This window comes from Ascidiella aspersa, chromosome 3 (assembly GCF_963924565.1).
Source record: "Ascidiella aspersa chromosome 3, kaAscAspe10.2, whole genome shotgun sequence".
Lineage (NCBI taxonomy): Eukaryota > Metazoa > Chordata > Ascidiacea > Phlebobranchia > Ascidiidae > Ascidiella > Ascidiella aspersa.
This window is the reverse complement of record NC_139449.1, coordinates 10,147,846-10,175,452: the sequence shown is the minus strand read 5'-3', so window position 1 is coordinate 10,175,452 and position 27,607 is coordinate 10,147,846. Positions and strand designations below refer to the sequence as shown.

Sequence of the window (27,607 nt, the reverse complement as noted above, 5' to 3'; positions counted from 1 at the left end):
CTTGCAAATAGAAAAAGGTTGCCCACCCCTGTGTTAAGTGGTCAAAGCAAGCTTAACAGAACGACAAGTAGTTGAATTGCACATACTTCCAGAGAAGTTTAGGTTGAGAAGGTTGAGAACCACTGGTCTAGGTCAAGTTGGCGCAAAGCGCAAAAAAAGCGTTTGTTTGGTTTAAAACTCTAGTTCACACGTCGATATCCATACTACATATAAAAAGTGTAATAAAAGTACATTGAGGAAACGCGATAACCGTTTTAGTTAGTCTAGTTCAGTGATTCTCAACCGCGGCTCTCAGAGCCGCATGCGGCTCTCAACTGAACATTTTGCGGCTCTCTAACCGAGTGAAAAATTAGTTAGAAGTAGCAGAATTGAGAATTGTAACAAAATAAGTAAGAGAAATCAAGAATTAACGAATTGTATCAGCAAGGATCCCGAATACGAAGTACTAATGTTACCGGGTACTTCCATCCGGCTCTTTAAAATAATTTTGTGGTTTGTTACGTCACAATATATTTAGTCCTGATCGACAAGCTATGGCAAACACTGTTAATTAGTTAGCCTAGGCTAGCGTAATGTATATTTGTTGTTTTCTAGTTGCTTTCTTAATATTTTTTAATTATATGCCTACTGTTGTTTTTTATGCGGCTCCTTGCAAACCTTAGGTTTGAAATGCGGCTCTTGCTCTAAAAAAGGTTGAGAATCACTGGTCTAGTTCCGTGATTATTAAGCTTGTTGTGTGTGGAACACTTGGCGAGCGAAGCGAGCGCGATTTTGTTTTTTTTATGCATAAAAGACAGCCTTAAAACGTAAACGAACCGGATTTTTAAAACGTAAACGAACGGAAAAATTTCCCATTTACGTAGTAAGTATTTGAAATGAACTCGTGTCTAGTTTGTCAAGGTACTTAAGTGTCCAGTCATATCTAGGTAATAAAGTGTCTAGTCATATCAAATAAAGCCACTCCTTGATTTTTAGGAACAGAACGCCGATCGTCCTAGCCTTCCTTAAAGTTGTTCCAATGGGGTTCATATGTGTAACAATGCTTAGCGCTGGTGTGTCCTTATCAGTGGTTCCCGACCGGGTGACGCGAGAGATATTTGCGAATCTGTAAGAACCGTAAGCCATAAAAGTTTGGGAACTACTATTCTATAAAGTCTAGTGGTTCTAAACCTGTGATTGGAAAGGCCATTAAGGTTGTAGTCGAGCAGACTTAACGTCTTATTCGAATGAAGAAAAATTCCGCAAGTTTGACCTAAAATCTGAAATATGTTTTAGTTCATTTTTTGTTTGTTAGGTTTGTTTTGAGAAAACTGGTTTTGTAACATTAGCTGGTACGCAGCGATATTGAAAAGCTACTTTATTGTTTGAGGAAGTCAGAAAAGGTTGGTAATTAATGGTCTACACTCTACAGGAAAATCAAATCTAGCTGGGATAAAACAACCAATCCAGCGTTGCTTTGAAAGTTCAAAAGCAAAAAATGACTTGATATCAGTTAAATTGAAAGTTTACGAAAGCGTTCTAGTATTCCATCACCAGTGTTTTCGGTTTTGGGGTGTTTGGGTAACTAATGACCTTTTATGTTAGCATGAAGGGCGATTTTATTTAGGTATAGACGGACTTTCAGATGATTTTTTTCAGGTCGATTAACAGCTCCTACTACTATTTTTTGCTTGGTAATTAAAATACAAAGTCTAGAAACTCACCGAAAAGGATTCCATTGAATCTACCTCCCAATAATATGTGCATACAAAATCTAGGTTTGACAATATTTGGTTATTATGGAGAAACTAGTGATTGATTGCCCACACTGTTCGCCCCATAAATGACGCTTCTAGGCAATATTCTGTATTTCTTATCACACTAAACTGTCATTGGGAATTTACGACGGCGATACAATGCTACATTTCGATTAAAACCTGTTTAGTTTTACGCGCTTAAACATTCCTATTATTAATGGCTTTGTTGAATCGTTTCCGGCGAATTGGTTTTCTCTTTGATTCATCGATTCATTGATCCGCGTTCCGTAGAGTTACGTTGAAGTATCAAGGAACTGTGAATACTCTTTGTTGAGCTATACACATTTTCGACGAAGCGTCTATTTCGAATTTTTTTGCCCGATAATGCCAAATCAGCGATGACAACAAATAGAGTCCATGAGGTTATCTTTCGACATAAATTTGGGCTAGCGTCTTTACAAGCGACTTATCAGAACGTCTTTAACTTTTTGAAACCTATAACCTGCAGCATATATGGATTCCAGTACACAATATTGTAACTTCCTTATATGGACTTTATAAATGTGCCTTGTTACTTTCAATTTCCTGTCCTTGGCTTTACTTAGCGGCGACTTCAATGCGCTGAACTTGTTTCCAGCTGGCATAATATAGGTAGGCCCATGTTTTATTGATGTTGCCTTTTCAGGAAATGGGGAGAGGCATGTTTGACTGCCTGACTGGCATATATCTTTCGCTTAGCGAGATAAAATGCCTTGTATATTGCGATTATCTTACCGTGTTTCATTAAAAAGGCTTTTTCGAATGACCTAACTGTTACAATATTAATGTGCTTTCACTTTGGTATCGATGTATGCTTGGTTTTTGTTGTAGTATTTTAATATTGTTTTTTTCCAGTTCCATAGCTGTTCAGTTTTAGTTTCTGATATACAGCCATAAATGTTATATTCTCAGATCGGTCAAAAAATGGGACAAATCAAAACTTGACATAAACAACACAACAATGGTGCCTTAAATTGTATTTAAAAACATTGTTTTTCAAAAAAATAAATAAAAAAGCATGCTTTTGCAGTTTGACAGTCACATCTCATATAATAATAATTCAAAACTGTAAATTAAAGCACTATTAATAGGAGACCCTGAGGGAAGAGTCTATTTCACGGTACGTTGGTTTAATGCTGATTCACCAACGTCAAGACGTTCAAATTACCGCGAGGAATATTTTTCGAGAGTCATACGACGGGTGATTGTGCAGTTTACAGCATTTTAATTTGCATTGTGGGAATCTATAGTAGAAATTGTCAAACCGCGTTTAGCTTCAAAGCTATACTAGATCCACAAAACTGTTTGCCGCAAGTGCAATTTTTTAGTTGGTTGCTAATTTTGTAATTTTAGAAAATACCTCTTTTGTGATACAAATAGGCATTCCGACCAGCATGTGAGACTGAATACGCACTATCCAATAAAAATCGTTTATATTTTGTAATTACATATTGCCTACCTATAAGTAGGATTTCACAGGAAGTACCGCCATGCAAACAGTTTGAGTACCTCTAGTTTTAGCATAAGAACCCAGTCAGGGCTTTTTTTATTTTTTTAGTTCTAGGAAACTCCTAACCAAACCTTTTTTGTTCGCAGTAAAATGACTAAGTTTGTCATTAAATTGTTTCTGGGATTCTTGCTTTGTTTTATGATCCTGATTTTCTCCATCAACTTCGTTTACTTGGATCGCAGGAATTACCAGACGGTTGCAACCAAAGTAAAAGCCTAGCGCGCTTCAAGTTAAACTCATTCATTTAACCCAACGCATAAGAGTAAATTGTAAAATAATGGTGCGGTTTGATTTTTTTGCAATCATAATACACTGAGACGTGAAAATAGGTTCATAATTAGACAAAGTATGAAACGATGTTTTTCTTAAGAAGCAGATCCAACGGAAATATGGAAAACACGTATAATTATCAATTCAGCCATCGTTTTTTTAAAGTTAAAAAAACTTCGTTGTTTAATATTAATACAATGACACATACGTTTATATTCGTTCAAAATAACTGTGATTTAGCCCTAATTGATTGACTGATTTGTTTAGCCTTCCAAATGCATTTGGTGTACTATTAATGCAATTTTTCGCGCGGTACAGTTATGAAAATTAGAAAGCACCCTTGTTATACCAACAAATTTGGGGTAGGTTAAGTTGCTTTGCCACAATTATCACACTTGTTTTGCAGGCCATCAACATAACACATCGGGTCTTTGGAAAACCAGAGCCATTGGGCAGACAATTCGCCGAGAAACGCCGAGAAAATGCAATCGATGTTGTTTACACTTGGGTAAGTCCGTGTGTTTAATAAAAATAATCCTCAGGACTCGGGTAGTTGTACGCGGTCTTGCTCGAGTCCCGAGTCCGACTACGCAGCCCTGATTGTGACAGCACTGAACGCAATTTCCACTAAGTATGAGCTGGGAAATGCAATGAAAAACATTTTTATCCGATCCCACACGTGAGGATATTTAACTTTTATTTCGCGTTGCAGCCAAAATGATTGATACGAGACACGGAATTTTGGTTTGAGTTTAAAATGATTTTGCAAGGTTATAAGTTCCTCAACGAGAATCCCTTGCTCGGAAATATTAATGAACGGGTCGATTATCCAGTCAGGAATCTCCAATTGTAGTACATCCTGAAACCGAACTTCCATGTCTTCATGCAATTCGTGAATATGCTCGCTTTATGTCTCAACGTCAACAGTAGAAATACTTTCGTCGCTGATAGCAAAACTGGAGGAATTCGCGTTTAGCTAAATTTCGACCATACAACACAAGCTTATTTTTAATTCACACACTGCTGATTTTACCTTGATTAGATTTAACTCGTTGCCCTCAAGCAGTGGCGTATCCAGGGGGGTTTTGGGGGTTCGGAACCCCCCCCCCCCTTTTCGTAGGTGATAATATCGTTTTTTGTTCGTTTTTTCAGCGTTTAAACTCACCGTCCAAAGCTGCGTGTTTTATAATGTAATTGGGTCACGCGTCTTAATCTAATGCGAAACCAAGATCGAGCGCAAAACGCCGTTTTTCGTTTCTTGTTTGGTCGACCGTGAAGGCAGGATTTTTTTCTCTTTCGCCTTTCGTTATTCGTTCAGGTTGGCTGATTAGCAAGTGTGTGTTCGACAATCAACAACAATAAATCAAGCGGTGTCCGCCTTTTTCTCGGTTATAACGTTGAGTTAGGCGGTGCTCATGTTTCTCGCTGTTTACTGTCCGCGTTAATATCAGATGTTGGTGTAAAACAGGGGTCGGCAACCTACGGCCCGCTGCCTCTTAACTATACACTAGTCCATTTCATACACTTTTCGACTATTTTAACTACGTAAGTGCGAGAAAAATTTTTGCGCTTCGCGCGAATGATTTTTCTACAGCCGTTTTTTTATATTTAATGCTGTCTTTTGAACTACAACAGCGCTTCTTTACCGTTGCGCCGTAGAAGGCTGCCAAGTGCGTCGCGGACAAACGGAAAACGTATTCAAAAATATTGGACATATATTTTTACTTTTTTATCTTTCAGTTTCGGCAATGTACTAAAACTTGCAATAAATTTAAAAGAAATGCCGTTATACCAAAAAAAATCGCGCTGGCTTCGTTCGACAGGTGTGCCCTCAATTAAAAAGGTTAAAAACACTGATTTTGATTAACTATTGAAGTGGCGTTTTTATGTTGTGCTAGTCTAATAACACCCGGGAAAACGATCTTCGTTTAGTATTGCAGGTGGCGAAAGACGTGCTTGTAATTTAGCGTAGTCCCGTACATGGATCTACCAAAATCAATCACATATATTTCACGGTCTTGTTTTCGATTTACTCATGAAGTTAACGATTGCACACTAAGCGGTTTCGCAGCTGGCGCCTGGCAGGAGTGTCGGCAACGCACGTGTGCGTTTTGCGTCTAAAGGTTCTCTTTTGCTGGAAGTTAATCGGTTGTTTCGTTTCTGATTACTTTTTTATTATTTATGACGTTATCACAATCGCTGTTTTATGACGTCATATTCGTCACTATTTTATGACGTCATTAACGTCAGGCGGAAAAACGGGGAATTCCCCAAGTTGAAAATTCGGGACTCCCCCCCCCCCTTTTCATATTTCTGGATACGCCCCTGCCCTCAAGGGATAGGTTCTTTCGTTAAATAAGGAAAATTTATCTGACAAGTATGCGATATCACTTTTTATAGCAATAATTTATTTGGCAAGGCCAGGGTCACAGCTTTGTAAGAATTCCACAACAGTATCTATCAGTGTGTAAAATCGTGCAAGGCAATTTCCCTTGGAGAGCCATCTTACTTGTGTAGAAGTAAATGCTCAAAACGGCCTCGTCGTTCTCCCACACAATTGCTTAAACAAGCGTGTGTTAAGCGCACGAGCTTTGATTTTATTTACTGCCCTTGATTATAGTCTTCAATGAGAGATTAGGACGGTCACTGATATTCTTGGCCATAAAATACTGCCGATGAATCACACAATGAATTGTTAGCATGTTTGTATTCGCTGCTTTTAGAAATGCTATGAAGCCACGGTAACGGCCCATCATAAATGGGGTACCGTCAGTTGCACACGCTATGACATTGGTAAGTGGAATTTGTTTGTTTTTGTCAAAATATGTTTTAACTTTCTGAAATACTGTCTCACCCCGGGTATCTGAATCCAGTGTTAAAGCGATTGCCAACTCTTCATGTAAAACTCCATCATTCAAAAAACATTTCCCATTCATTTCCTGGCAAAGTTGACTCATCCAGTTGTAAACTGAATGATGTATTTCTGATTATGCTGCATATGCTTTCATCTATATCAGTAGCCATCTCGTCTACCCGTCTCTGTACAGTATTGTTACTCAGAGGAACAGATTTAATAACTGTAGAAGAGGCCTTGTGGTGCAAAACGGGGTCCAAAACTACCTTTACTGATGGCAAGATCAATTCTTCGCCAAACGTATGTGGCTTGCCTTTTCTTGCAATCATCACTCACAAATTGCAAGACGCACGTAATCCATCATTACTTGTTTGGGAAAGGTTCGAAATTATTGTGCTAACAGTTTTCCGTTTTTTGAATTTGTCCCAGAGCATTTGAAAAAAACGTGCACTCTTGCCTACTTTATCTGGGTGAATTGTCGCTAAATGCTCGGAGAGACTGGACGGCTTCATTGCTTCATTAGAAAACACTTTGGAGCACAGCAAACACATCGGCTGTGATTCACAATTAGGGGCTGGAATAAATCCATACTGGAGATAACTTGATTTGAATTGCCTTCATTTTCGTTTGGCTGAACTCATCATTTAGCGCTCTAATGACTGAATAAAATAGCTATACCTAGGTACCGACCGCCCACTTTGGGAACCATTGTTTAGGTTATTGGGTCGCATTAAACTTACATACAATTGCTAACCTCCTATTTTCTAATATTTTAAAATGATTTATTTATTTAAATTATCAAACGTAACAGAAAACAAATTGAATCTCACTATTTTGCCTAAATCTAAAATTAAAAAAAATGTTTTTTGTCCAGTTCCTACGAGTTTTTTCAAAGAGTACCTATAAATACAAACTTCAGTATTTATCCATTGTTTTCTGTGTTTACAAGTAAACCTATGAAAGCAAATACTGACTGGAATGTTCTTTTTTGCCAGGTAAACGGCACAGACCCAGACTTTGCCCGGACCCTTCACCTTGAAATAATGAAGCTGGGAGGCAATGTCGTCGACAAGCGTGAGCAGCGTTTCTACGACAATGGAATAATGAGGTGCTCGATTTTCGCATTCAAAATATGTTTTTATTGCATTGCCTCAATTTTAATTCTCTTGCGTAGACCGATTTGTTCAGACGTTCGATTTTACCAGTTTACCAGCCTGAAGTATGGATATCAGATTAAAACAGATCGGGTACAAATCCCTTTATTCTGAACTATTGTCGATGCGCATCCGATACTTACTTATCGACAAAAAACGAACTGCGCTTTCACAATTGTTTAATGAAAAATATAGTTTTAACCAAACGTTGTTATATTTCGCCTGTACTTGATATTACATACAAATGTCGTAGAAAAACCGAACGTTTTTTCGAAAGTCTTGGAGTTTATAATGAATCGCAGATTGAGTTACGGGTTTAGAAAGTGTCGTAGTTATTGTGATTTGTGTTGACTATGCTCCCGCTGTACTTTTTTTTCGTTTCGATTTTTTTTTTGTTTTCTCGGCAAATTTCATACTTTTTTGAGATTCTTTATTGCAGATCAAAACTGCTTGAGCAAATTACGATTTAAATAAGTTTATTGATGTCATTTGCACAACGTTGTTTACCTGCTTCTGAATCAGCGCGTATTTACCTGAATTTATTTCATCAAACCAAGCACTGCCATGTTTGTTTGCCTTTTACCTGAAAAGTTCACTTATAACGAGAACTTTTGCGTAGGATTCTATCTTTTTTGAAGAATTGCAACTACTTAGAACTTAACGCCGATGTTTCCAAATACATATGTTTTGGTCAACACGTCCCTTCAATGTATTCCTACTTTGTTTCAGATACTCGATGAGGTCGATCGAGAAATTCGCGCCATGGATCGGCAACATCTATGTCGTCACAAACGGACAGATCCCCTGCTGGTTGAACACCAGCAACCCGAGAGTGCGAGTGGTGAGTTTTTTCCTTAGAGTGAGCGAACGTTTTTAAAGTAAGCATGTCGTTTTGGATTTCTGTCCGTTCTCTTTAAGCGATATGTCCCAGTCAAGCGAATTGCAAAAAAACAAGTGTCATTGTTAACAAATTTAAAGTCTCATTCCAAGCATTTGCTTACCCAGTTATATCTCAGTCCTAAGTTATTGTCCTAGCAAGTCAAGTCTATCTCAAAGCTATCAGCAATAAACTTAATTGCAATATTTATTCCATAGTATCTTTAACTGAAATATTTTTATTCAAAAGGAAATACGCCTTTGGCGAGTTCTGATTTTGCAATGGCGTGATTCGTGTAACGTAATGTATGACATCGATCTTCTACCAAAAAGCCAAAAAACACGCCGGTGTGTTTATTAAGCATTGATATGGTAAGACTATCAGTATGGCATCGTCAAACAGTTTAAATATTTGCCTTTTTGCCCACAGTCAAAACTGCTGAGCGATGAATAAATGGAAGTGACATCAAATGACCAGAAAAAGCTTTTTTTTTAATGCGAGCTCTCCCCCTTTGTTGAACGTCGCCCTTCAGAACACAATCGTAAATTCATGACTTTAGTACGCGAACCAATTAGATTTCGGTTCGGCACTTATATCAGCCTAGTATACGACCAGTTCCAATGCTTGTTATCAGATAGTAAAGGACGAGTTCCAATACTTTCTACAGATATCTGCTCAGATCTGATATTATCGGATCTCCTAGAATCCTAGCCCAGTGGTTCTCAACCTTTTATGCTTCGTTGCCCCCTTTGGTAAGCTCTCAGTCCTTGTGGCCCCCTGCTTATAAAAAATAACAATCATTGTATTTCAGTGTTTCCACTTGTTTTACTTGTCCACGTTAGTTAAAAAATCAGCCATTAAGCAAAGTCCAGCAAATGATTAACTTTCTAAATTACTGCCACTTAAGGAAGTCAAAACTTATTTTTTGTCCCTATAGTGAGTGTATTGAAAAAACAGTTGTGTTTTAATTTGGCCCTGTGCCGTGTTGTTGGTAAACAAGTCGTATTATAAGAAGGAAGGTCAGGTCAAGTCATTCACAAAACAACTCCAACTCAAGTGTAAAAGTCCAAGTCAAGTAATTTTCTAACTGACACAAGTCAAATCACTTGAAATCGGCGACCTAATTGCAGTTAAGTAAAGTCATCGACTTGAATTAATGCAACACTCCCAAAACCTTTCCATTTCGCCGCGTCAGTAGGTTTTCAACAAAGAAATTTTACATTTCTATAAATTTTTGAATTTTATTTAAATTTTATACCAGTTTTTAATTTTAAAATTTTAGGTAATTTAAGAAAAGGTTACAATTTATATCACACATAGTTTAAGGAAATTTATTTGATTAATCAGTAACTCAAGTAAGTTGTCCAGTATTTGACATAATACGATACCCACTTGTCTTAGAAACAGAAAACGAAATCCCAATGTGGAAGCAATATCCCTGTTATAAATTTTAGTATTTAATTGTTGTTGATTGCCAACAGATTTTCCACAAGGACATCTTCGAATACCAATCGCAACTTCCAACCTTCAGTTCGCCAGCGATCGAGACTCACCTGCACAATATTCCAGGATTAAGCGAAGAGTTCCTCTACTTCAACGACGACATTATGTTAGGTGCTCCGGTAAGTGGTCGTACCGCGATACGTGATCATTAAGTACGCCCTTCAGCTAAGAGTCCTTAACTGATGCTTTGTGTGGGCCACAACTTTTTTAGGGAGATGTGTGATGATATTGACAAGTACAAAAGTCAAGTCGTTGTTTTTCATCAGAATTTTAATGTAGTCAATCAGCCAACCAAGGTCAATGGCTTGATATTACTTAAATGCATTTCTAACTAACTCAAAAGTGTTAGATCTTTAAAAAAGTTTGTATGACTTTTCTGTTTAAATCTTCCAGTATTTGCTGGGTGTTGAAAGAAGGAAATCTAAGTAGCTCTGCAACAATAACTGTAGTAAGCTCCCATAAAAAATGCCGTTTATCTAACACCTCTAACACACTGAAGGTACGTGTGAGAGGCTGCGGTAAACAACGTGGCACTATTAACACACCCTTACTTAAAGGCCTTTTTGATAGAGCTGTGTTTTCAATATAAAGTAAAGATTTTTTATTTATAACGTTAATATTAATGTATTTCAAACCAGCAAATCTTAAGCAACTGGGGTAGGCCTACTACTGTTTGCGTGTCACAGAAATTGTCCCAGCACTGTTGTACTACGTGTACCCCTAATAGTGTATGTTTCGCGTGTATTTGTCAATATAACCCCCCTTTAACTTTTGCAAACATAACTTACCCTTTAACACCCCTTCACACGCAATAACGTGCATCGCCAAACGTTCGCAGAGCAGGCTGAATTAGTAGTTCATTAGGGAATTCCATTGTTTAATTGATGGCTCAAAGCTAACCTGTCGTTTCGATTAGATTGCCATCTTTAGTTTACCGCCGGAGTCATTATGTTAAAAACTTAAGTCAAAGTTTCGCTGTAGCCTAAACAATAGTTTCATAATCGTTTAGCCAACGATATTTGGAACACAATACACTGTTTTTATTTAAATAATTTCAGTGGAAATATTAAAGCCACAATATTCGATAAAATCGACATTTTGCAGATTACAGAAGATCGCTTTTATCTTCACTTGAATTTTTACACTGATGATGGCATGAGTTATTGCTGGAACGTCTGTAAGCTGTGAAATGTCGATTTTATCGAATATTATGGCTTTAAAATTTCAATTACATCGATATTCGGTTTCTGAAAGTTTTCAGTTGGCTAACTTTAATAACGAACCAATCAATCGTCTTTAAATGGTATTTGGGTGGGATTATTTGCTGTAGAGGTGTTGCTGAACATCCACTCTAAAATTTCAGAGACCTTAACAATATCAAACGCTCTATTTTTGATTTGTTATAGATTATGTTTGGCCCCAAGGCTGTTGCGTTTTTTGTCACAGTCTTACTTTTCCACTCGTGAGATTTGTGTTTTAATGTCAAGGCGTTGAATCTATATGATTATAATTTATGATTCGTTAAATTTATGAAATATCTTGTATATTATGTTGGTTTATTTTTTTAAATAAATTCATATCGAACACAAATAGAACTTGTTCGTCTTTTTGAAATTGATGTATTTATTTTTAACCCAATGCTGTGTTTTTGATTTCTTTCACTACGGGAAAATCTATTCCTTTTTTATTCATGAATGCACCCTTTTCACCCTTTTGGTTGTTCATTTTTTTTACTAATCCATACATTTTATTGACGTATATGGTATCCTTTAATCTGTGGGTTTACACAAGCGTGTTTCTATATATATTTATTTAAATTTACATATCTATCGACTTTGCGTGTTTTTTGATTTGTCTTTTATCCTTGGCGATATCGAAAAAAAAATCAAAAGTAAAAATTCCGTGAATCGGTGTTTTTTTCACGGTCGTATTTAGCGTGAGATCCTTCAAAAGCGAAGTGACTCCGAACTAGTCTCTTTTCAAATATGGTGGGTTAAGCTGGCACCTATTTGGTTCTGGGACACTGCGTCAGGTTAATACCCCCATTCATCGTTCTATATAATTTGGTCATCTCTTTCTGCGCCATTGCTTTTTTGTCTTTTCGCGTTTCGGTCGAGAGCGCACGATTTTTTGGTGTTTTTTATTCCTTGACGTGGCGTTTCTTTGTCTCCCGACTGGACTGTGGTGACCGTGAAACGCGAAACGTCTCTGTGACGTTATAACGAGCGCGCTTTTTCTTCTGGGCGTTGCTTAAACGCGAAACACAAACGGTCCCTGAGTTTATCGTTGTCAGGTGTAATGTTTGCCGAAAGCATCCTTTGCAAACAAGTACGGGTAGAAGATAAGGCAGCTGACTTCTACACGATTTTTTTCTGAATACGTGGTTTAGAACGGCAGGCATAGAGGTGTTCAATTTAATACAGTGGTTGCCATCCTTTTTTGGAACAGTACACGCTTTTACGTTTGCTAAAGAACTTGTACATCCCAGTCCACGCAATACACTGAACTTATAGAATCGTACACCCTGTTGTAGTGCAAAAAAACAAACTATTAACCGTTATGAATAACTAGTTAGTACCTCAAAATGACGATTATTAAGAGATATATTTGGTTATGTGGTCACAAAATAGAATATAGTATCTTATAAGGTACTGTGCCATGTATTATACACTCCAGTCAGTATGGTAATAAACCTGTTGGATGGGGGAGGGGCTGTACATCCAAAGCACTGCTTTAATATAACGTTTTTTCTTGTATAGGTTGTAAACTTAGCAGCGGCCAAACGTGTTGGTATTTTCTTTGCGATTATTTCTTGGTCAATATATATTAAATAGTCTGACTGTATTTTGTCGTTCAGGTCTTTTTCTCGGATTTTTACACGCCGGAAAAGGGCTACAAGTTGTACTTGAGCGGAGGCATTCCAGGACTTGACAGGATTGAACAGAAGAGTTTCATGCAAGGCGCACCAAATAAGGCCGAGTAAGTAGAGTGTTGTTGTGCCAAATCGTGTGCTCTATTTTGCGGCCTGTCGGATGCCAAGCGCTGCACGAAGCGTCTTACTATTATATGATCTAAGGCGATATAAGACGATGACACAAATAAATGAAAAAACAAAACTAAAATAAAATAAAAGCGGCCCACGTCTAAAAGGGGGCTCAACGGTAAAGTTGTAATAATTTGATGTGTTAAACCAGACTTCCTATTCTCACTGCCATCATTTTCGTTGTCGGACAGTGTCTGCTGAATTCTAAATTGTTGGTTAAAGCTTTCTCTATACCAGAAGAACGATTTATTTATGCGTTTTTTCAATTGTCAATTAACAACACTATGAATTATACATATATAAGCTATTGCTACCAGGCATAATATCAGGTTTGTAGAGCTCTTCTGGCAAATGTAATTTTTATTCCGACGTTTCGACGTCCTATACAGGTCGTCTTCATCAGGGTAAATAACACTGAATGCGACTAGTACAGTGCACGATAAACAAAGGAAAAAAGGAAAAAAGAATGGAACGCAAGCACGTTACAACGCAACAAAAACAAAACGCGATAACGAATGATTGGGCCTCTAATCTTTAAGCAGGTGCCTGTAGCACGCTGAAGCGTATGTTGCGTGACTTTGGTGTAGCGGTGGGCGTCCAACCTGCCAATACTCTCCGCAAGCTACTGTGTCACCCGAAAGATCCAATCAACACCTTTGAACAACGAGGTGTTGTATATTCTATTCCCTGCGCCGAGTGTCCGTTAATATATATCGGAGAGACTGGAAGGTCACTTAACACCCGACGAAAAGAACATCAACGGGATGTTGCCAACAGTGACGCGAAGAGGTCGGCCCTCTCCAATCACGCGGTGTCACAGGGCCACCGTATTGATTTTAATGCGGCGTCTGTTTTGGCCCGGGAATCTGACTACAGGAAAAGACTATTTCTTGAGTCATGGATTATTCACCAACGGGGCAACACAATGAACATCAAAACGGACGTGATGCTTTCAGCGTGCTACAGGCACCTGCTTAAAGATTAGAGGCCCAATCATTCGTTATCGCATTTTGTTTTTGTTGCGTTGTAACGTGCTTGCGTTCCATTCTTTTTTCTATTTTCCTTTGTTTATCGTGCACTGTACTAGTCGCATTCAGTGTTATTTACCCTGATGAAGACGACCTGTATAGGACGTCGAAACGTCGGAATGAAAATTACATTTGCCAGAAGAGCTCTACAAACATGAATTATACATATCCGATAAAGGGGTTCGTTAACTTCATCCCGTATCACAAAGGATGTTTTTGTTCTGAATCTGTATAGATTACACCCTTTTGTCGTTCTGCCCAAGACGTATATGAACGAATACAAAACACTATGCTTCGACAAATATTTTTTCAACTATATGTGCACGGTCCTAAAAATCAAAAATCTTACAGTGCAAAAATATATGCAAATATTCGAAGCTATATATCATTCAAGTTCCAAAAAATTGGTGAAAATTTAAAAGGTCGAAACTTACATTTCTCCGTTCATCAAATTGATTTAACGCTGTAGTTTTTTGTGTTTTCTAGCTCGGACACCATTTTCTTTGATTCGCTTCTGTATTCCGCCTATCACTTCAAGCATGAGCTCAACATGAAAATGACCAACATGGTCGGACACGTTCCACATCTCATAAACCGGTACGAACTCGAATATTCTTTTTTCTAGATATTGGATTGTGTTCATTTTTTATCCGAATCCATATTTTCGCTAACCTTCGAATAATGTTTTCTCGTTGTGGCGAAACACGAATGAACAGGCCCATTCGCGAACTGTATAAAATTACCGAAAAAGCAAAATATTACTTATTTTAGAAGAAAAAATGTTGTTTTAGAAAAAAAACAGTTTTATTTCAAAAATCGATTTAGGTTTATGTGATATCGTTACTTTAATGACTGAAGGCCGGTAACTAATTAATTTTATAGCAAATCAATACATTTACACAGTAATCTGCCCTAATAGCTCCAAACTGAATCATTATGCCAAATGTTCTTCTTCCAAGACAAGCCATTCGTTTAGATCAGTCAAATCAAATGACCTGTAAACGTATTGTCCCGTTTTGAAATATATACTAAATACGTCAGAAACGAAAGCTTGTTGATTGATTTTAACCTGTTTTACCTGTTTTAACTCAATAACTTAACATGTGCACTACTGCAGTGCGCCACACAAACGAAACGTCAATGTGGCGACCCATGGGTTAATGCAGCGCTTCTTCACTGGTGCGCCATAGAAGGTTGCCAGGTGCACCGCGGGCAAAAGGAAAAAAATATATAACATATTTTATGTTGGTCTTTCTTTTAGGCTTAGCTCCTTCTGATTCCACAATACTTAAGGGAACACACAATAAGACTACAAAGCAACAATATTTAAATCAGTATAATCTATTATAATATATTATTATTAGGACCACCGACATTGTGAAGCTAAATTCGTAGTAATAACCTCGTCACAATAAGATCTAAAATCGTCTGAATAATAAGACCTTAACATGTCGGAATACATCCTAAATTTTTCGAAATAATGCCTAAATGGATAAATAACTTTAAAAATTAAGTACACTTATCTGATATCGACCGTTTTGGTGTCGCCCTAGGTTATACGGCGCCGCTGTTGTGGCACCGGGTTGTTCACCCCTTTTGGTGTTGGGGAAGTCAATGATGAAGTTAGGAGTATGGTTAGACAGATGTTGTATATACTGTATATATATAAATTAATAGTATATAAATATTACAATAAATCTGACGGGTTCGGGCTCGGTAGCAGTGGCAGTACCACGAGACTGGTACGTTGCCACTAGTTACGTGGTAATGTAATGATTTTTTGAGTTTGCCAATTATGACTTGTTCCTATAGGCCTCGTTCTGCCCATTTAGGTCTTAATTTGACGATTTTGAGTTCCGATTTAGAAGGTTATAACGACAATTGGTTTAGTCCTATTCCGAGCTATGTTGTATTTCGACGTTGATGTTGTAAGAAATACTGTGTTATTGTGATGAACAAAGCCTTGGCTAAGTGCTTATGTTCGCAGCTCGGTGATGGGAAGGCTACAGAAAAGACTGAGGGAGTGTTTTAACCATACTTCGGGGCACAAGTTCAGGCATTCCGACGACATTCAAGTTCCTTCCTCCTATTTCAGTTACTTGAAAGGAGAGGGAGCTCCAACGGAAGCAGCCCCGGTATGTGGCGTTATAGGCTTGGAACGTTGTAAACAGTTTTTGACATGCCCAGTCAAGTCATTTGTAAAACAACTTAATTCCCAGTCAAGTCATTTATAAAACAACTTAATTCCCAGTCAAGTCATTTTCAAAATAACATAAGTCCCTGTCAAATGATTTGTAAAAAAAATTAAGTCTAAAGGCCCGTTTACACTACAGCTGCACTGAGCTGCGCTGGGCGTAATTTGCATTTAAATTCTATTGTGGCGAGCGTTTCACGCTTTGCTAAACTCAAGCCCTGTGCAGCAGCTGCAGCTAGCTTAAAGTTACGCTTTGCTAAACTCAAGCCCCGTGCAGCTGGAAAAAAATACGCTTTGGAGCGATTTCCACGCTTTGCTAAACTCAAACCCAGTGCAGCTATAGAAAAACATTACGTTTTGTCGCGATTTTTACGCCCTTCGCAGCTCACTGCAGGTGTAGTGAAAACAATTCCACGCCCAGTGCAGCTCAGCTCCGCTCAGTGCAACTGTAGTGTAAACGGGCATTAAGTCAAATATTTTTAAGCAAATTACAATTCAAGTCCTTGTCAGGAAAATTAAACGTTTGTAATTGGTAAATTCGTCCGATTATTAGCAAAAACTCAATCAAAAAGTAACACAAAACGCAACGTGCAGCAAGCAAATGGTTTTATGTACAAAGATATATATCCTCAGGTTAAAAAACACTGCGATAAGATTAAGTACAGGAAAGGTCGCCCTTGTATAATAATAATCAAAATAGCTTCTCCTGGAAACTGTATTTTTTCCCACGTTTTGGCAAAGTTGCTCTCTTTATGGCAGACTTGCGAAACTCGATTAATTTTAGGTTTTAAGAAAAGTTAGAATTAAAGTTGAAGCTTTCGGGCGATTTTAAACTAGATTGGAATTGGAATAAGAATTCGGTCACTTTAGATTTAGAATTGCCGAATTCTTGAAAACTAATGCATAAACTAGAATAAAAACTATAGAATTACATTTCATCATTCACAATAAATTGTGGTTAAATTGGCAACGTTTGCCTTTAAACACTTTTCGAATGTTTGTCATCTGTAAATATGAACTGAGTTTTAATGTGTTTTTAAGTAAATTCCCATATTTTAATGATGTAACTGCTAAACTTTGGGGTCGTTGATTAGAGCGAAATCATGAACCACTTTTAATAAGTTTTTCGTCAATCCTATTTTTAAGGACCAAACATTAAGAAAACTTCCATAAGAAAAACTTCAAAAAAATATCAAAATCTGAACAATATTAAGTCAAGGATACACAGCACAAAGTCCGCCGCAACTTTTTGCAATCATTTTCTTTTTATTTTTCAGGGGGGCACAGTCAGGTACTTCTCGCTGGGCAACAACTGGCAAGCGAACGAAGCCAGTTTGAAGGGACTCAGGCCGACAAAGTTCTACTGCTTGAATGACGTCATCGTTTACTCGGTCAAGTGAGTGGCATTTCTGTGGTGGTAAATATGACAAGAGGTTATAATATATATGCTCCCTTGTAAATATAGTTCACCGATTTTGTCGGAAAAACTAGTATTTTGTTACTTTTCTTATATTACTCTTTTCAAAAACAAAATCGCAGGTTGAAATTAATTTTTGTTTTTTTTTAAATGTGACTTATAGGTTTACGCAACTTTTCAAAAATCCAAATTAGGTTTTACACAAAAGGCTTAGCATTTTATGCTTCTCATTTTAAAGAAGCATAAAAATAGTAATTGACGTTAATAATGCGCAGCTAATTTGGTTTATATATTTTGTCAATTTAAGTGCCCTTATGTTCTAGTTAACATATGTGAGCAAGTCGTTATAAAAAAAATGATAAGCTACTCGTATATGAAAAATGAATTGTTCAAGTTGTTGTTACCCATCGTTTGACAAATTTTAACGTGTGAACACTTTTTTATTTAACATTATTTAAAGATTACACTTTTTGTTTTAACAACACATTGTTGTGGCTTCTGGGCGTCGCAGGCTCAAAAACAGCAGTATTTTGAGTTTTGCTGACTGCCGTAATCCTATTTAAAACGCTTGTATCACTTTTACTGCAACTTTGTTGGCTTTCCGAATTGATGCAAAACCCCTTTTGAAATTTCTCACGTGGATCATCGTTTTGTTGTCGGCGCAAATTCTAAACGATTGCTGAATTAACAAATTAGTTGAAAATCAAGGTTATAATGTCAACAAAGAAACAAATGCATTTAGCTTTTTCGAAATAGGAAATAGAAAAATACCTATAAATAAGCGGCAAAGAAATTAAGACAATCTGAATTAAGTAAAAGGTGAACCTAACGCGATAAACTATAAACATATAGAAAAAAAAGAGCGCATATTCGTCAACTTAACCTGTAATAACACCACGACAGAATTTCGTGGACGAATTTTACTTTAAAATTAAATTGTTACCTAACGTACAAAATTTAACTTTGAAGGTAGTATAACCGGTTACGAAAAAATAAGAGTTGCCTTTAATTATTGGTAACGAAAAAACAACTTCCCTATCTTGTTGCAGAGACACCGCTATGCTGGCGGCAAAGAAAATCCGAGACTACGTCAAGGAAAAATACCCGGAACCCTCTTCATTCGAATACCACCCCGAGACCTGCCTATTGTAAACAGACAAAAGGGCGCCTGGATACGGCGCGCTTTTTAACACAGCGAATGCGCGATGCCTTCAAGCCCTGGTGTGGCAAGCACTGTCGACGTTCCTTATCCAACACGCTTTTAATTCTTTTGCATGCTGTTTTTCCTGCGCACGCAACGGCTTCCATCGTAGGGTTGCCACTCTTGAAAAGGCAAATGTCCGACAGGCTTATGACAGGTTGGATAACCACATTTAGCGGCGCCAGTAATGTGCTATTGTTCCTTATACTGTGCCTCAAATTATGAAACATTTTTCTGCTGTGAACCTTAAATGCTTCAAAATTTGCTGTAGTGATACAGGGTGTATCGTTAACATTTCCGGACATGGCCTGGAAAATCCTGACGTATCGCATCCCAAATCTGTAGGCCGCCGTAACTTTGCGGCAATCATCAACACGCGTTTTTCTGTACCAACAAGCGTAAACAAATTCTACCTGAAAATCAACCTCAATCGCAAGTTCTTCTTGTCATGTTCACAGCTTTCTATTTGTTCGCAGATTCAAAGTTTTAAGATTTAATTGGGGAAATATTGTTCTTGTAAATGGGATTACCTAAATTGATATTTTTTTTGCGAAAACTAACTCGATGGATTAGACATTAATAAAATCACATCAATTTTTTAATCCTCAAAATGTTGATGTGTTATCTTAAAAAACAAACAGAAACAAACTAACCTAACCCCGAAACGTTTATTCTTGCATTTTTGTGGTTTGAATATATTTTTCGGGGTTCTAGAACAATCGCTGTTGCAAAAGACTTAAAAAAACATAGAAAGAATTAATTATGGCATACTTACCGGTGACACACACACACATGCGTACATACGCACATAAACAGCACCATACGCTCTTTGTATTTTTCATATTTTTTTTGTTTAGTTGTGGGGTCGCAAAGCTTGATGTGTTTTGTAGTGGCAGCGCTAGCGCGAAATAAAACCAGTTTTAGTTTCACAGAGGGAAAAGCCAAACAAACACGACAAATAGATTAAAAAACAAATCTTCAAAATTAAAGACGAGAGCCATCCTCGCCCCATTTTGCTTTTAATCCATTATGCGTCGCTTTCTTCACTTAAAGTCCAGGGGTCGTTTTATTATTTAATACAATGTGTGTCGCTTTCTTCATTCGTTTTCTTTCTGTGTGCATTATTGCGTCTGTAGTTTATCGAGCGAGGTGCAGTAGTTTGCTTTTTCACAAACACGCAAGCAAAACAGCTGTAGAGAGAATTCTTACATTCCGCTTTTTGTCGTGAAAAAGAAAACACGAATTATGTTCCGCGCTGTTGAAATTGCCCAATCGTGCGATGTCGATTAGGGATGTTCGATGTTATGGCATCCCGGCCGATACGCGATTTCCAAGTAACTGTATCTCGTCCGATATCTGTGTAGTATCCATGCAGTATGTTTCGTTAGTCGTTTTCCGCCCTGAAGAATAAATTTTTTGAACAATAGTACCTTGGAAATCCAAAAATTAACAGGCTTAACGCTAAACAACTAGCCGCCAAATGAAAAACATTGCTATTGCATCTTAATTTTAACCAAATCAATTTGACCTATAATGTTAGGAATTCAAAAATTGACCGATACGGCCATAGTAATAATGTCATTTAAAATCGGATGAGACGGCGGTGTTGTTTGCCCATCTTATATCGGAATGATATAATTATCGGACATCCCTAAAAGTGGAGCTGTGCTTTTCCAATCGCCGTAGATCGCCTGATATACAGAGCTAATTGTATCAGGCTTAGTCTTCGTGTGGTGCTATATCTATGTTATTACGCGTTGCCGGCGACTTTGTGTAGTTCACGCGTTACGATTGCGATCAAGCGTTCTGTAGCAAACCCACACTTTTCGAGCGAAAATGAGTTGATTTTATGTCCGGGCATCGAATGCTTGTAGAAGCGAAGTTCACCAAGTCCCCCCTGTGATTAAGCACGGACTTTTTTGTTTATAGCCTAAAACACCTATACCGTTTGCACTTTTTAATTTTACTAATGTTACTCTATGGAATGACCATAATAAGTGCGTTGTGTATTACGTTTTGTTAAGTCGAAAATAGCATCTAATAATTTTTTTTCAAATCGCCCCCTAAAAAGTTTACATTTCCCTCTGATGAAGGGTAGAAAATCACCCAACCTCTTTCATAACTTGTGACCTATCTTTATTATCCACAGCAGATCGTACAACATTACGTTTAGTTTTTTTCTTGGGTGCGAAAATGAACTTCCATGTTCTACAGTCAACGCGGTGCATTTTGCATTTTTATAAACGATGTGTATTTTGTTGCTTCGTAAATCCAGCCACACAACCATTCACCCCTGACGAAAATCTCGTCTTTCGGCTGGAAAACAAAGTAAATTTTAGTTTTCTTTTCCTGTTTAATGATAGGCAATAAAAATAATATTTTGTTTCATTGTGCCCCAGAAGTATGAAGTTCATTTTGATTGGAGACATAATTTTTTAAATGATAAAGTGATTATTCGATTTCTGTGTTAGGGAATTATGTTTCAGGTATAACCCCGTTTCATATTTATCGATTTGTGCTGGACTTTGTATTCTGAATCATAAAATATTGTATTTTTAAAGAGCAGCGATTGATATAGAAGAATTTGGTTTTGCACTGAGAGTATCGCTTTTACTTGATGCCCTTGTATGTACATTGTACAACTCCAGCGATGGTATGAAGCTACAAAAACGCTTGCGTATTATCGGAACGAGGTTACTTAAATGAATTAGTTAAACGAATTTTCACAGCAAGCTTTTTATTAATATTAAAATAAAAAGTGGTTCACATTAGGGATGATAATATCGCACCGGAGCCGATATCTTATGCCAAGTGATAGTATCGGTGCTCATCCAATACTAGGCTGATATCGGTGCTGGTACGAATCTAAATTAATATAGGTATTTTGGTCATGATATGCAACTGAGTACAGCATTTCCTATCATAAAAGGCAATTTTATCAACAAATAGTAGGTTAACAACTGATTGTAATTGAACCTCTTCACCCCAAAGCCAATTTTGGTCAAATGACTTGAGAAAAATCCTCACTGAACGTTTTTATGTTATCTGAGTGACGTCATTATTATCGGATTGCGATACTTTTTGCCAAAACTATCAGATTTAAATATCAAGTATCGGACATCCTTAGTTAACATATTAGGAAAATGAAATTTGATAATTACCTGGAAAAGATAGGCAGGTGGCCTTACATAAAATAGTTATTTTTGTTGGCTTTTATAAAATGCCAATATAAAATAGATAGCTTAAGCTGCAATAAACCACTGAGAGAATATATATTACTGAACCTGTAACGCATAAGTGGGCGCACGGGTTGAAAAACACTGGTCTAATCCATCCCTCGCTACAAAATTCTAAAATTCTGAGTTTAAATCAATTCTTATCAAACATTTTATCCATATTGTAAATGCAAATAGACTTTTTAAAGCTTTTTGCTGTGTTTTTCATATTTTATTGAGCGAAAAAAGTTTATCACTAAATTAAAGAGAGTAGTGTGTACGCACTAATGTGCGCCGTGGACCTAAGTTTGACCACTGAAACTAGGTGACTACATACCGGTAAAAAAAAAAAAAAAAAATATTGTATGAAATTTGAAAAATAAATAGGCAAGGGATTAAATTAGGGGTTCTTAAACTGGGTCCATGGACCCCTTGGGGTTCCGTGAACAAGTTTAAGGGGGTCCATGAAGGCCTAATTGAAATGTTAGTATATATTTAAGAAATAATCAATTTTTCGTAGAAAAGAGTTAAAAAAAAAATTAAAAATAAAACCAATTAGCGGGTTTCTGGAATTTATGAGAATTTATGACGTCATCTCTGAAAACCGTGGTCAACGCGAAGCAAAAAAATAAGTTAGGGGTCCGCGGTAAAAAAAGTTTAAAAACCCCTGGATATAGTGAAGGGTCAAACTGCGCACTCGTCTCCAAAGGGCGCAGGTGAAACATCTCTCAAAATCTCTGGACGTAAAAGGTTAAAACGTTTTCATACCGATATAGCGCAATAACCTGCGTGACTGAAAAAAGTAGGTACATTGCCTTGGTAAAAATGAGATTCGTGTGGTAAAGTTTAAACTTTTATGTTTAATGGTTTCTTGCAGTTTGTTCAACCTAATACAAGAGTCTGAGTTCGCAAAATATTGCGTTTATCGCAACGTTTTTCTTGACATTTTTTCATACTGCATCAAAAAACTTACACAGACAGTCAGACAACGTACAGCAACCCTAACCGTGTACAAACTACGCAAAACTGAGTTTGCAAAACATCGCGTTTATTGCAGCAGTTTGAACACTAAGTAAATTTACTTTTCAAACGGGATTTTTTGATGTTGATCGCAGAATGGTACCTACCAGGATTACGTATTTGCTTTAATTTCGCGCAAGTTGAATAATTGCTGCTACTACTTCAGGTTTTACTTTGTTAGTGATTTATTAAATGATCACATCTCGTTAGAGCCTTTCTTATTGACCTGTTTCGTACACAAAACCGCTTTTTAAGTTATAGCCTATGTTAATTTTACATTTTTACACTGTTTTAACCAAATGCAAAAATTAATGGAAATTTACGGAGACAAAGAATTCGATTTTTAGAACCACGCAGATAAGTCAGATAATAAAACACCGGCTTTCACACAGGCTGTAAGGCGTTATTCTGATTGTGGGGAAGCATTAGGATAACCGATTACAGACAGACTTAAAATCAAACAGATTAGGAACGATCGACCAGCGTCTTTTCTTTTTACAGTGTAGGCGCATTTCGATCACCGCGTGCACTATAATAACACTGATTAGATTTTTTTTATTTAGTGACACGTAGTGCATACGTAAAATGTTAAGCTACTTGAAAAATTATTTTTGCACTATTCAGAAACGAAAAAAATCACTTTATCACTTACAAATTTTTGTTGCCAAACGATAGAAACTACATACTGCGGTACAATCAAACAAAGTACTATGTATATTGCCTATCAAAAAACATAAAACAAAAAGTATAATTCACTTTGTTCTTCAGCCGAAAGACGACATTTTCGTCTAGGGTGAATAGAAGTAGTTTGGCTGGATTTACGAAGCAGCAAAAAACACATCGTTTGTAAATATGCAAAATTTATCGCGTTCTGTAGATCTTGGAATTCATTTTCGCACCCGGGGAAACAAAACTAAACGTATATGCGATATGTTCAATAAAACATGCACACTATGTGTAGTTACACACAACTGTGATCTAGCCCTTCTGAAGCTGCTTTTTGACCAAAGATTACGGCTTACATATCATTAGTACAACGAAACCCATCGCAGATATGGCACCAAATCTGTCGATCAGTGATGAAGGCAGGACAGGCCAGAAAAACACCTAGTCTGCAGTGAGGTTCGAACTCACGACCTTCGGCCATACCGGGACCGTCGCTGCACCAACTGAGTAACACAGGCTCAGGGAGGAGCGAGTTGAGAAACAACCATACGCCAATGCTTGCTACATTCTGTTAGTACGAGCAAACTTCAAATTGAAGAGGATCGACAGTTACATATCATTGTTAATGAAACATACACACAAATATGTGTGTTTAGAACTGTGATCTAGCCCTTCTGAAACTGCTTTTTGACCAACAATCACGACTAACGTAATAATCAGTACACCGAAAGCCATCGCAGACTCACTGAATCTGTCGATCAATGATGCAAGCAGGGCAAGCCAGAAAAACACCTAGTCTGCAGTGAGGTTGGTTTCGAACTAAAAATTAACTCTTTTTCGTTCGAAAAGTGTTAACCGGGTTTTCTACAGAGCGCTTGATCGCAATTGTAACGCGCGAACTACACAAATTCACCGGCATTGATATAGCAACACGTGAAAATTAAGCCCGGTATCTCTGCATATCAGGCGATCTACGGCGATTGGAAAAGCACAGCTTCGCTATTAGGGATGTCCGATGGTTTGTAATTCCTAAATCCGATGGGCAAACAGCACGGCCGTATGATCCGATTTTAAATGACGTCATTACTAAGGTCGTATCGTTCATTTTTTTTTAATTTGTAAAATTATAGATCAAATTAATTTGGTCAAAATGAAAGTGCCATAGAAAAGTTTTTCAGGGTATTTTGCGGCAAATTGTTTAGCGTTAGCGAGCCGGTTAATTTTTTTTTGATTTTGAATGTTCTATTTTTATCAAACTGATTCTTTAGGGCGGAAAACGACTAATAAAACGTACTGCAACGATACTACACAGATATCGGACGAGAACCGATACAGTTACTTGGCATCGTGTGTCGGCCGGGATCGGACATCCTTATTCGATATCGCACGATTGGGCGATTTCAACAGCGCGAAAAATAATTCGCGTCTTCTTTTCAGGATAAATGCGGAATGTAAGAATTCTCTCTACAGCTGTTTTGAATACACGGTGGCTACGTGTGGTGCTGTGTATGTGCGTATGTGCGCATATGTGTGTGTGGGTGAGTGTGTGTGTGTGCGTATGTACGCATATGTGTGTGTGGGTGAGTGTGTGTGTGTGCGTATGTACGCATATGTGTGTGTGGGTGAGTGTGTGTGTGTGCGTATGTACGCATATGTGTGTGTGGGTGAGTGTGTGTGTGTGCGTATGTACGCATATGTGTGTGTGGGTGAGTGTGTGTGTGTGCGTATGTACGCATATGTGTGTGTGGGTGAGTGTGTGTGTGTGCGTATGTACGCATATGTGTGTGTGGGTGAGTGTGTGTGTGTGCGTATGTACGCATATGTGTGTGTGGGTGAGTGTGTGTGTGTGCGTATGTACGCATATGTGTGTGTGGGTGAGTGTGTGTGTGTGCGTATGTACGCATATGTGTGTGTGGGTGTGTGTGTGTGTGTGCGTATGTACGCATATGTGTGTGTGGGTGTGTGTGTGTGTGTGCGTATGTACGCATATGTGTGTGTGGGTGAGTGTGTGTGTGTGCGTATGTACGCATATGTGTGTGTGGGTGAGTGTGTGTGTGTGCGTATGTACGCATATGTGTGTGTGGGTGAGTGTGTGTGTGTGCGTATGTACGCATATGTGTGTGTGGGTGAGTGTGTGTGTGTGCGTATGTACGCATATGTGTGTGTGGGTGAGTGTGTGTGTGTGCGTATGTACGCATATGTGTGTGTGGGTGAGTGTGTGTGTGTGCGTATGTACGCATATGTGTGTGTGGGTGAGTGTGTGTGTGTGCGTATGTGCGCATATGTGTGTGTGGGTGAGTGTGTGTGTGTGCGTATGTACGCATATGTGTGTGTGTGTGCGTATGTGCGCATATGTGTGTGTGGGTGAGTGTGTGTGTGTGCGTATGTGCGCATATGTGTGTGTGGGTGAGTGTGTGTGTGTGCGTATGTGCGCATATGTGTGTGTGTGTGCGTATGTGCGCATATGTGTGTGTGGGTGAGTGTGTGTGTGTGCGTATGTACGCATATGTGTGTGTGGGTGAGTGTGTGTGTGTGCGTATGTGCGCATATGTGTGTGTGGGTGAGTGTGTGTGTGTGCGTATGTACGCATATGTGTGTGTGTGTGCGTATGTGCGCATATGTGTGTGTGGGTGAGTGTGTGTGTGTGCGTATGTACGCATATGTGTGTGTGGGTGAGTGTGTGTGTGTGCGTATGTGCGCATATGTGTGTGTGGGTGAGTGTGTGTGTGTGCGTATGTGCGCATATGTGTGTGTGTGTGCGTATGTACGCATGTGTGTGTGTGGGTGAGTGTGTGTGTGTGCGTATGTGCGCATATGTGTGTGTGGGTGAGTGTGTGTGTGTGCGTATGTGCGCATATGTGTGTGTGTGTGCGTATGTACGCATGTGTGTGTGTGGGTGAGTGTGTGTGTGTGCGTATGTGCGCATATGTGTGTGTGGGTGAGTGTGTGTGTGTGCGTATGTGCGCATATGTGTGTGTGGGTGAGTGTGTGTGTGTGCGTATGTGCGCATATGTGTGTGTGTGTGCGTATGTACGCATGTGTGTGTGTGGGTGAGTGTGTGTGTGTGCGTATGTACGCATATGTGTGTGTGGGTGAGTGTGTGTGTGTGCGTATGTGCGCATACGTGTGTGTGGGTGAGTGTGTGTATGTGCGTATGTACGCATATGTGTGTGTGGGTGAGTGTGTGTGTGTGCGTATGTACGCATATGTGTGTGTGGGTGAGTGTGTGTGTGTGTGACCGACTGGGACGGCTTAATTAATTCTTTCTATGGTTTTTTTAAAGCTTTTACAATAACGATTACTCTCTAGAACCCGGAAAAGCATCTTCGAAACCACAAAAATGCAAGATAAATGATTCGCGGTTAGGTTAGTTTGTTTCTCTTTGGTTTTAGATGCCAAATCAACATTTTGAGCCTTAAAAAAATGATGTGTTTTTTCACTGTCTAATCAATGGGGTTAGTTTTTGCATAAAGAGATATCAAATGAGGTAATCCCATTTATAAGAACAATATTTCCTCAATTAAAATCTTAAACCTTTGAATCTGCAAATAAATAGAAAGCTGTGAACATGACAAGAATAACTCCGATTGAGATTTAATTTCAGTTAGAATTATCGTTTATTGGTACAGAAAAACGCGTGTTGATGATTGCCGCAAAGTTACGGCGGCCTACAGATTTGGGATGCGATACGTCAGGATTTTCAAGGCCATGTCCGGAAATTTTAATGATACACCCTGTATCACTACAGCAATTTTTTTAAGCAGTTAAGTTTTACAGCAGAAAAATGTTTCATAATTTGAGGCACAGTATAAAGAACAAAAGCACATTACTGGCGCCGCTAAATGAGGTTATCCAACCTGTCATAAACACGTCCGACATT

The 27,607-nt window shown here is 38.1% G+C and overlaps 1 protein-coding gene across 1 annotated transcript; it reads left to right on the top strand.

Moving 5' to 3' along the window:
* The first annotated feature begins 1,204 nt into the window (after positions 1-1,204).
* On the top strand, positions 1,205-21,356 carry LOC146159136 (uncharacterized). Its single transcript, XM_083384880.1, has 10 exons — positions 1,205-3,492; positions 3,962-4,063; positions 7,405-7,517; positions 8,293-8,404; positions 9,922-10,062; positions 12,801-12,922; positions 14,501-14,611; positions 16,002-16,149; positions 17,486-17,604; positions 18,675-21,356. The coding sequence occupies exons 1-10, from the start codon at positions 3,376-3,378 to the stop codon at positions 18,775-18,777; spliced, it is 1,188 nt and encodes a 395-aa protein (XP_083241006.1). The 5' UTR covers positions 1,205-3,375; the 3' UTR covers positions 18,778-21,356.
* Positions 21,357-27,607: the final 6,251 nt, after the last annotated feature.